Source organism: Gavialis gangeticus, unplaced genomic scaffold (genome assembly GCF_001723915.1).
Source record: "Gavialis gangeticus isolate Ggan-Ray unplaced genomic scaffold, GavGan_comp1, whole genome shotgun sequence".
NCBI classification, from domain to species: Eukaryota; Metazoa; Chordata; order Crocodylia; family Gavialidae; genus Gavialis; species Gavialis gangeticus.
In genome coordinates, this window is record NW_017728995.1 from 57,758,797 (window position 1) to 57,770,236 (window position 11,440).

Here is an 11,440-nt window from a genome sequence, read left to right on the forward strand (position 1 = left end):
TTTGATATTGCCCCCGCCATAAAAAGTAATAAATTAAATGCTACTTTAAATATATATGTATGTAAAGCTATGTAAACATTTCCTTATCTTATCAGGATGTATTTAGTTTTCAAGTATCTCCTAACATAAATCCTATCAAGCTGAATGAGTTGGCAATCCGAAAACGTTTGACTATCCGTGGGAGGGAAGATGAGGAAATCAATCCAAGTGACTATGTGTTGCAAGTTAGTGGAAGACTGGAATATGTTTTTGGTGATCAACCATTAATTCAGTTCCAGGTAGGAACACTTTTCTATTCAGTATTCAAGGCAATCTCCTTTCTTTTTTCAAATATGGTGAAGAAATTCCAAAAAGTTGATTTCTTTAAATAGCTGATTGGCTTAGTTTAGAAACTGTTGATGTCAAAATAAAAACATTACAAAGATTTTTTTTTTTGTTAAATTAAATCTATTTGCTACACAAAACTTTGATTTGTTTATTAAAATTGAACTTAGTATTATGATTAGGATGGCACTGGAAGATTGAAAAGTAGATTTGATTATGGTTTTGCAAATTGGAATGGAAATAGGAAAGTTTGAGGTATAGCTAATAATTATCTAATAATAAGCATAGGAAACATTGCTCACCATTTTTAATTCAGTTCAGCTCTTACATATCCAAAGCTCTTTTTTCTAAATATCATAATCTAAAGTAATTTTAAACAATGAAAGCAATGTTATAACCAACCATTTTATGTCTAATGTCAGTATATCCGTAACTGCGTGATGAACAGGACTCTTCCTCAGCTGACCCTTGTTGAGTGTTGTAGCATAAAGAAAATGTGTGACCAGGAAATGATTGCCATAGAAGCTGCCATAAACCGAAAATCATCCAACTTGCCTCTTCCTCTGCCACCAAAAAAAACACGTACAGCTACTGTAAGTTGATTTGAATATTTTAGTTAACATAAAGGAATGCACCATTCTGAGGGATATGAGACATGGGACTTTACATATGGTTTTCCTCTTATACTCCTTTTTTCTGATACAGACTACAGCTGTCTGCAGGGCAATACCTGCAATTGCTCAAGAAGTTACATCAGGGCTGGAGGCCTTGTAGGCTCTACTTCTTATCCTTTTCAAATAAGGTTATGTTCATACCCTGTGTTTGAAAGCAATTCTCCTTTTCCAATAACTCTTTTTCATTCAGGCAAAGAAGAGGGATCATCTGAAATTAGTTGCTGAAGAAGCTCTGTGAGGGGATAGCTAATTTCTAGTGTTGTGCAGAATGGACCCTATTGGATTTGGATTTGGCCCAAATCAGGGACAGTGATTCAATTAATTGATTCAGAGCACTGTTCCCGATTCAAATTTGGCCAAATCGAATCAAGATTCGATGCTGATTTGGAGAATCAGCAATTCGGACATAGACACAGCTTTAAATGTTTTTTCTACATACCTAGAGGTGCCAGGAACAGCTCCTGAACCCCACGATGCTGGGGTGAATGGAGCGTCCCACATGAGTGCGGGCTGGGCCCCCTGCATGCTCAGTAGTGTACCCGGAAGTGGAGCAGAAGTACTTCTGGTCCACTTCTGGGTCCACTGGGGAGTGCAGTGGGGGAGCCCTCACCCCTGCACCTTCCCAGATGTGTGATCGGCCACGGGGGGACCCCAGGTACCCCCCAGACCCAGGAAGCACCAGCCACCAAGCTGTGGGGCTGCAGGGAGCCCCCCCCCCCCAACACTCCCTGGAGGACCTGGAAGTGGACTGGAAGTACCTCTGGTCCACTTCCAGATCTGCTGCTGAGTGTGCTGGGGACCCTCTTCACTTGTGGGACGCTCCATCTGCTCCACCATCATAGTGTTGATGAGCCGCCCTGGTACCTTGAGGTATGTAGAAAAAATATTTAAAGCTGCATCTGTCTGAATCTCTCTGAATTGATTTAGAGGGTTCAGATTCAATTTGGAGAAATTAAAGTGTCCTCTGATTCAACTCGGATTTGGAGATTTGGCCACCGAATCAGGCTGAATCTCCGCCACATCAAATCGGGGACCAAAGCTTTGCACAGCCCTATTAATTTCCTCAGTTTCAGTAGACGTGTTGTCTCCACTAGCTCAGAAGAGCCTTGTCTACTTCAGACGTGCATTTTCTGCATGGTGTTGCCATTATAACAAACGCTGGCATTTTTACAGGTTCTTGACGTTATGTCTAACTAATGGGAGCCTGTACTACCAAATAAGATTATAATTTCCACAAGTGTCATCCTTAGAAACAAAGATAGACTTTTATTCAGTGATAATATTTTGTGAAGTGTTTTCTTTCTTTATTTTTTAACAGTTTACATTTGCCTGATGATTATGGGAAATCTATGGGAAGTAACATTTATTATTCTGAATGTTCAGTAGCCGGTACTGAATGTATTTCAGACATACTTCAGTGGCAATATATTGTTTAGACCATTTTTAAGTGCTGTCTTTTATTGCTCAATTATTCTGCCTTAATTTTTTTTAAAAATATTTATTTGTTAGTTTAAATATTTAGCCATATTTTCTAGATTTTTCCAGTAACATTGCAAAAGCTTGTAATGTGTAAAATTCCTACATTGCACACATGCCTAAGTGAGTGTATAATGTAGCGTATATGTGTGTGTGTATTTATGAGTAATAGTAGTATTAGTACTACTATACTATATTTATATATATACACCTTGACTGTTCTGCTTCTTTTTGAGCAGCTGACCCAGAGTGTTTGGGATGTTAGCAACCCTTTCAAGATTATTCTCTTAAATGGTAACAAGTTGAACACAGAGGAAACTGCCAAAGTAAGTAGTATGATGACATTTTTGGCTAATAATTTTAATGGTTTCCAACATAGTTACTGAATGGTGACTCATAAAGATTTCAATTCAGCAAAGGACTTAAGCATGTTGCCTAACTGTTGACACCTCAGGATATGGACAGAAGAAACAATTCTACTTCATTCAGTGTGGGACTCTTCCTTTCACATCCTTGTCATTATCTAGATGTTTTTCCAGAATCATGCACCAAGCGATGGCTCTTTCTATTGCTGCAGCAATGTCCTTGCTGCAGCACCCGTAACTTGGTTGTGGGACAAAAATGCTTCATCTGTTTTGTGCATGTCTAGAGTTCAGCTGTTCTTTAAGTGACTTATTCAAGTTCATCCATTCCGTATGGCATACTAAAATGATGTTCCTCCAGATCAGTTTGCTATCTAATCTGTATTTTAGTACGTGTAGAGTAGTGCTGCATGCACATTTTACAGAACTAATTTAGAGCACTTTTTATAGCATATAAAGTTACAGCACTCTTAAACATGACAGAAGTACAGTGCTTGATGGGGGGGTGGCTTCTGATCCTCCCTGCATTTTCCAAGCTAGGAGGCAGGGGGTGCTCTGTAGCCTCCTGGGGCTTCTCCACTGGTCAAATTTGACAAGCGTATGGAAGTTATTTAAAGCACTGTAAATTGCTGAAGTGCTGCAAAATATGGCACTTCAGATTTAATACCTCATTTAACAGGGGTTAATTGAAAGCACTATACCCATTTTTGAAGTGCTGTAAAGTCACGCACTTCTGTTAACCACAGCAATAAAGCACTTTAAACGGCAAAAAAGTAGCTTGTGCACACACCTTTAGATTGTGTGGTTGGAGCTTTATTGTTGAGCAGAAGCTGGTGAGACATCTGGGTGGCTGTGATGTAGTGATATTGCTGTACTGTAATATGTGTCCACTCAGTTCCATGGTAAAGGGAATCTGAATAAAGACCGTTTACCTCTGAAAGCACACTTGCTAAATGACTATAGTTTAGCTTCCATTTATACTGGGATAGAACAGACCCAAGAAAAAATTGACGTGCATTAGCCCCTCTCTATTTTAAATTGTTATATATGTTTTTTGTATCAGTACCCTGAGTAGTCCCAATTTTTAGGCACATGAGTAGACCTGTGGATAAAGGTAGATGCATACTTTAGTACCCTGTTAACAGTCAGGAATAAATTAAGGCTGTATGTGATGTTTCATTATCTGTTAACAAGATGAATTACTTATTAGGGGAGTACCTATCTCTAAATTGTTTCAAATAAAAGATATTCAGTCAAATGGAGCTATATTGATTTAGAAGTGATTGTCAACCATAATGTGCAAATATAGTTCATAGGTAAACCCAGAGATTTCAAATAGGGATTCAGAGGAGTAAAAGCATTTGATTTTTGCAATAGAGAAATTGCTTTATTATTTTTCTGTAGTGAGAAAACAAGTGAAAAGTAAGCTAGAATTTTCCAAGGGATATCTTGAATTTAAAAAGGTTGCGAACCACTGACTTAGATGCATGTACACCTGACATTAACCACATGAATTATTAATTCATTTTTAATGGAACATTTAATAAAATAGTGTTAAATAAATTGCAGATTAAATTCAGGCTTATGTGTCTCATGTGCTTGTATTGCAATCTAGTCTTCTATTTTCTAAACATGCTGAACACAAAAAATAGAAAAATAAAATGTGACAGTGCTTTCCATGAAAATATAGATGACTGTTACAGACCACAAGTTGTTAACACATGGGAATTTATTGAATAATCCAACACAACTACAAAAAGGCCTTACAAGGCACTTTGCATGCTGTTCTATTTCAGAGACATTTGCCTTATTTTCTTTGACGTATAATTAAGTGAATACTCATGTAGACTAAGACAGTAATTCATCTAGTTGCTATTTCATTGGCATGATGGCTTACTCAAGAGACCTACTGCTGAACAGTGAACAAAAAAATACACTTAGCATGTATAAAGTCAGCGCTGTCCAACTTTCTAAGCAGCCAGGGGCTGCATGCTGTACACGCTGCACTAGCAGGGGTTGCATGCCCTGGAAGACCCTCTAGCCCAAACCACAGGCCCCCGGGCCACACTTCCTCACACCACACTGCTGCACTCTCTGTGGGTAGCTGTTGCACTGTGTGGGTGGCCATTGCACTGCGTGCACATACAGCAATCCCCCCTCTCCCTTCCCACCCTACACCACATGTGCAGTGAGCATCCCTCCCCTCTGCCTCCATTGCCCACACATGCGCACTGTGCCTGGACATCTTTCAGCAAGGGTGTAAGACCTTCCTATTTGGGCAGGCATTCAGCAAAGCTGGGGTTTTTGTGGGGGGCTCTGTTTAAATTTAATCTATGACCTTTTGTGCTTGTGGCCAGCCTTGTTGACTATGTAGTGGAAAGATTCTGTAGTTTGGTAATCTTGTCTGCCATAGTTTGGTAAAACATTTAATTAGTGGACACCAGATTGTGCCAGCAATGTTATCAACCTCTCTTCTGTTGTTCTGTATAGGTTCTCATACCATACACATCACTGTAATATCTAAATTCCATCTTTTGTGGTTTAGTTGTGATTTAGTTGTGTGATTAAGATCAGGACTTAATCCTGGGGAGATTATTTCTGAGGGAGCATTGTGCATAATGCAATGTTTTTTATTTGGATGTTGATGTTTTGTTGTTTTTTTAAATGTACATACTTCTACGTTTCAGGAAAGTGAAGTCAAAAGAATGCCTTGCATTTGAGTAGAAAGTGAATGAGGTTTGTCCTCGTCCTTTAAGTCCTTTGGGAATTAATTCCTCAGTCGCAGACTGTTCCCAGTAGAGCACAGGTGAATTCCTGTTATAAAGTTCCACTATGGCTAAAGCGCATCACTATTGATGGCAGTGTTTATCTCTGAGTAATAAGTGATCTTTTGAATATGCTAGATTCAGAGTACTGACTACTTTGAAATTAAAGCCTGATGCCTTGAACTTGACTTTCTAATTTGTAGAGAGGAGCAGACGGGCTAGATGCTTTACGTAATGTTGATACATAACTGGTTGGATCATTGTACTCAATGAGTGACTGAATATATAGCTGGAAGGTGGTATCAAGTGACATTCCCCAAGGGTCTTTCTTAGATCTGGTATTGTCCACCATCTTTGTTAATGATTTGGATGATAGGATTATGTGCAGCTCATCATCACTTAGCAAATTTGTGGATAACACCAATTTGGGCAGAGTTGCATACACTGAGGAGGAGAGGGCTAGGACCCAGAATAACCTGGACAGACTGGAAAAAATAGTCTGTTATCAATCAGATGAGATTCAGCAATGAAGTCCTTCACTTGGTACATAATAACTGTACGCTCAAATACACGCTGGGGAATGAATGGCTAGGCAGCAGTGTTGCCTAGAAGGATTTAGGAGTTGTAAGAGGCCATCAGCTAAATATGAGTTTTTGTTGCAAAAAAAAAAAAAAAAAAGGAAAAAGCCAACATAGTGGGTTATATTAATGGCAATGTCACTTCCAGATCAAGGGAAGTGATACTTTTGCTGTGCTCAACGCTGCTGAGGTCTCACCTGGAGTACTGTGTCCAATTTTGAGCCCCACACTTCAGGAAGAATGTGGATAGATTAGAAATAGTCCAGCATAGAGTGACAAAACATGATTAGGAGTCTGAGAAGAAAGGCTTATGAGGAAAAGCTGAAAAAAAAGGGTTATTTTGTCTGGAGAAGAGAGGACTGAGAGAGGGATTTAGAGAAGATGGTGATATCCTTGTCTCTGTGGTTTTTAGGTAGAAGACTAGGAGCAATGGCTTCAAGCTGCAGCAGAGGAAATTTGGGATGGAAATTAGGAGGAACTTTCTGACTGTGAGGGCCATCAAGCATTTGAACTGGCTACCTAGAGGAATTGTGGAATCTTTGTCCTTGGAAGCTTTCAAGAGCAGGTTGAACAGAGACTTAACTGTGATGGTTGAGTCAGGGATGATCTTGCCTAGAGCAGAGGGCTGGAATTAGATGACCTTGTAAGGTCCCTTCCAGCCCTTCTTTCCATGATCCTATGACAATTAGAAGACAGTGTTGCAGAAAAGGAAAGTGTTACAGAGTTTCCTAAGGGCTCATAGCCTCAAACTCAAGTATATCATATTTTACAGTGCTAGCAGGAGAATAACTAAGATCTTTCCAGCAAAGCCTGGATCACTTATTCCGTCCTTGGCCACTGTTCATGGTGGAAGGCATTACTTGATGATACTGCTAAGAGTCAGTGAAGAATGAAACAAATCATTCTTTAAATAACAGAATGAATTTGCCAATTGTAGATGTATCGCTTCCTCCAGTGGAGACAAAATGATCTGCAAATGTCTGAGTGCTTTACTTTTCCTACCATGTAATAGCAGCCTTGTTCAGTATCTGCTTCAGCCAGCTGCTTTGAAATGCTGAGCCATCTTGGTAGTAGTGTGGTAATGTTGTCTGTAGGTATAAGTAGAATAAGTAGTTCCATGTGACATCTTCATTTTCACAGCCATAGAAAAATTGGACTGGAAGGGATCTCAAGGGGACATGTAATTGGCCTCTCCTCAAGGCAGGAACATCCTTGCATATACTATCCAAGACTACGCTTAAAACTTTCAGTAATGGAGATTCTACAACCTCCCCTTTTCTGAGAAGCAGTGGAGATTGCCCCCCCAAAACTTGCATGTTTCTCTCTCTTTTTGAGTAGAAGTTGAAGGACCCCCCTTTCATATGTCTTCACTTCTTCTGGTGGCACTTTCAGTAATTTGGACTGCATGTTCTGAAGTTTCATTTGAATGTAATATGAAGTAGTAAGGAACTTTCTTTTGTGTAATTCAGTCACTTTTCTGCCTCAACCAGTCTTCTTGTATTGATGTCAAAATGGATTGCTTCTTCATTCTTCCTTTTATTTCTCTTACAGTATCTAGTAATGTAATTGTCTGGAACATATCCATGCTAAAGTTTTTCAGTTTATTCTAATTGCTCATTTTTGTGATCTTTAAGACAGTGTTACTGTAAGAGAACATTGCAACTCCCTCTTCCCTCCTCCCCCCCAACTTCAAGTCTGACTTTTCAGTTGGTTTTATAGTACTGATCTTGCCTGTTTCTATATCAAAGACAGCAACTGCACCTGGAATATGGGTGTAAAATATCATCTCAGATAACTTATAATGGTACCGAAAGTGCTCCATTTGTAGGATTATCAAACTCATCAGTGTTCTTTCCTTATGTTTCATTCAAAGGTTTGTATGATATTGAAGGATTTAAAGATCAATTTACTCCATTTTACATACCGAAGAGATTATATTTTCATTACTTTTTATTCAGTTGTTTGCTTCCTACTATTTCCTTCAGTACAAGTTGTGTTAATCTAGGAGAATTCATATATATTAATATGTGGTCATCACTGAACACTAATATCCTATTTGAAGTAATAATTGCCCTTAACATGAGAGATCCAGTGAATGTGACGCTATGAAGACCATTTGATAGTTGCAAATTTTCATATTCCTGAAGTGTCTGGAATTCTACCTGAACAGTTACCTTGGTATAATTCCCTTAATGCATCCAGACAAATTTAAGTGGGACAACAGGTTTCATATTACGTTTGTCTAATATTTCTTTCTGGACTAGAAGTAAGGAATCACCAGAAAACTTATCAGACAGTCTTTAAAATGATCTTTCAATAGACTTTAAACTGAATGAGAAAAAAATTGGTTCGATAAAGAAAGAAGCAGCCTTAACTCTTACTTGAAATTTAAAATAAACTCTGTTATTTTAAGGTCAGATGGATTTGGTCAATTTTAAGTTTGGTTTAAAAACTGTAACAATAACATTTCTGTTTATATTCAACTGCTGCAAAGGAAGTGGCATAATACTGTGGGAGAGGCTGTTGTCCTGGTATTTCTTAGCAGAACAGAAGTAAGGGATTGCCAGAAATCTCACGAGGGAGCTTTTAAGATTTCCTTTGCAATTCTTCAGACGTGAATAGGTTTGAATAAGTATGTTAACCTGTTAGAGTTCATCCCAGTCATGGTGGCCCTTTTTGTGCTTTTAACTATGTCTCTACACCTTCAATATAAATTCATGTAGACAGTTTTGATTTTCTGCTGATGTGATATTAGAGTGATCCTTTCATTTTGGCTCCAGATGTCATGGTTGAGTATTGATGTAGCATGCTGACTGCATGTGGACCACTTCTAGCTTATCTTGAATTTATGCAAGAAAAATAGAAAACAAACTTGTTTGTAGGTAGGTTTTGAAGGGAAGAACTCATGACCAGGATGCCATCACTAACTTTTTTTACCCTGGGTTATTGTTCAAAAATCTGAAATATCTCACATTTGAAACATTTTTGCTGAATTTTTCACCTGGGATTTGTTTCCTTTTTGCAAATAAGCCGTTGCTGTTCCTGTTAAGAAAAAGCTCCACAATTATTTCCCTGCCCCAATATCTCTCTTGGTTTTTCCCTCATGATTACCTTAAGAAATAATCAGCTATTAAAAGATCTCAGTTGTTTTCATTCATAGTAACTGAATAGACATCATTTTATGAGTAGAAATTAAATGTAAATACTTAAGGTAGGGCTGTCCAACTTATTTGGCCCCCTGAGAGCCAGATCCAGACCATGGGGCTTCTTATAGGTCAGACTATTCACCTCTAGCAGCAGCTTGCAGACACAGCTGCTGGAGCTGCTGCATTGGTGCAGCTTTGGAACCTTGTTGGGTGAATGCTGCCACTGATTTAAGTCATCAGCGACGAGTGGGTGTAGGGACGTGTAGCATCAGTGTTCATCCTTTGAGTTCCAGAGCCCTGCCACAGTGACTGTAGCAGCTGTGCTGACAAGCTGCTGCTGGAGGAGCCCCATGGGTCAAAACTCAGCCTCTCACAGGCCACGTGTAATCTGTGGGCCACCAACTGGAAAGCATTGACTTAAGCCTCCTGTCACAAGCTATGAAAGAACACCAGCAATAAGACATCCCCAAAATGATCTTGTTTCCCTTCCCCCCCAGCTTCCTCCCAGAATTAATCTTTTTAGTTTCCATGAGAGTGTATGCTTTTTGTGTTCTTGAATAAAAGTTCTGTTGCATTTTTAGAAAGTCTTTTTATGGATGCTTTTCTGTTACAGGTTAATGTCAGGGCTGGTCTTTTCCATGGGACTGAGCTCCTTTGCAAGCCTATTGTAAGTACAGAAGTATCAGGGAGAAGTGACCACGTTTGGAATGAAACCCTAGAATTTGAAGTCAATGTTTGTGACTTGCCAAGAATGGCTAGGCTGTGCTTTGCAGTTTATGCCGTGATGGACAAAATGAAAACTAAGAAGTCAACCAAGACAATGAATACTTCCAAATATCAGACCATTAGGAAAGCTGGAAAAGTGGTAATGATTTGATTTATTTGCCTGTAGTGTACCTCTCAGTTATACTGGGCAATGTATTTACAAGCATCTCTTTACTTGACTTCTTAATATATTGCCCAGTCATAGCACAAGATTTTTTTTCTTTCTTTGTTAATGCCTGTTGTTCACTGTTTCTTCATTCTTTTTTTTCTCTAATATAAGTTCTGTTGTCTTAAAAATTGATTTTTTTTTTTTTATAATTCTTTCATTTACTTTGGGGAATTTGATGAGGTTTTTTTTGCCTTTTACTTTTTAGTATATGGTTCTGTATGTAGAGCGGTGCTGAAACATTTGAGTTTCCAACATAGGCAAGGAATATTCCATTGAAATGGGGTTTCTTAAAAACTTTTGTACCCTTCCAACACAGTCATAAATTTTAGAAAGTAATCTACTGAGGCATTGTCTTACTAATAAATCATACTTTTTTTTTAAATGTAGAAAGCAATTTTTCTAATCTTGAAGTATTTACCATTTTACAATTTTAAATAATTTGTTTAGTTTCTGTCTAAATAAGCAAGTATATCTTTCCTTTAACAGCACTATCCTGTAGCATGGGTAAATACCATGGTATTTGATTATAAAGGACAGTTGAAGACTGGAGACTTCATGTTGCACAGCTGGTCATCATTTCCTGGTGCGTCTGAAAGTTGATGTATACCTGAAAAAACATTGGAGATTATAGAAGAGCATTAATTTAGAGGAAGGGAGTATTAAATAATATTAAATACTTTCACTTACAAAAATAATCTTACTAATTAATCTTAGACCAGATCCTCAAGTTAGTGTAAACTGACTTAGCTTAATTCAGGATTCATTCATTCATTTGGTCCTCTTTACTGTTTGCAATGTTTAATTACTTTTTAATTTAAAAAATGAATTTTATAACCTGAATCTGTGAAATAGTCAAAGTAGACACTGTTAGTAAAATACAACTATTCACAACTGTTCCTGAAGGTTTGGGAAGCCTTTTTCTTGAAGTTGTCGGCTAAGGGCATTTGTAGACGTGCTCCAGGAGGTTGGGGATGGGGGGGCGCATTAATTAGCGCAGCTCTGAGCTTGAGCGACTGGTACCACTTTAGTCAAGGGGAACACATGCCCCCCCCTCACTCCCCCCTGGCAACAAGTCAGTTACCGGGGGGGGCTCCCCCCTGCAGCTGATCACATCAACCGGGAAGTTCATCTTGCAACACTTCATCTCGCACTCCCATTCCCCGGCTGGCGCTCGTAGGGGG

The 11,440-nt window shown here is 38.7% G+C and overlaps 1 protein-coding gene across 4 annotated transcripts in view; it reads left to right on the forward strand.

Moving 5' to 3' along the window:
- The window catches only part of PIK3CB (phosphatidylinositol-4,5-bisphosphate 3-kinase catalytic subunit beta), a 230,936-nt gene that overhangs the window by 156,331 nt on the left and 63,165 nt on the right, over window positions 1-11,440 (forward strand). For 3 of the 4 annotated variants that reach the window (XR_002095095.1, XM_019503673.1, XM_019503674.1), the window contains 5 exons: window positions 96-278; window positions 747-917; window positions 2,711-2,800; window positions 9,939-10,190; window positions 10,746-10,842. Coding sequence is in view for 3 of the 4 variants with exons in the window: in XM_019503673.1 (XP_019359218.1) it covers window positions 96-278; window positions 747-917; window positions 2,711-2,800; window positions 9,939-10,190; window positions 10,746-10,842 (793 nt within the window). In the remaining variant the exon portion in view is untranslated. The remainder of the gene's footprint in view (window positions 1-95; window positions 279-746; window positions 918-2,710; window positions 2,801-9,938; window positions 10,191-10,745; window positions 10,843-11,440) is intronic. The other variant, XM_019503675.1, reaches the window with a different exon arrangement.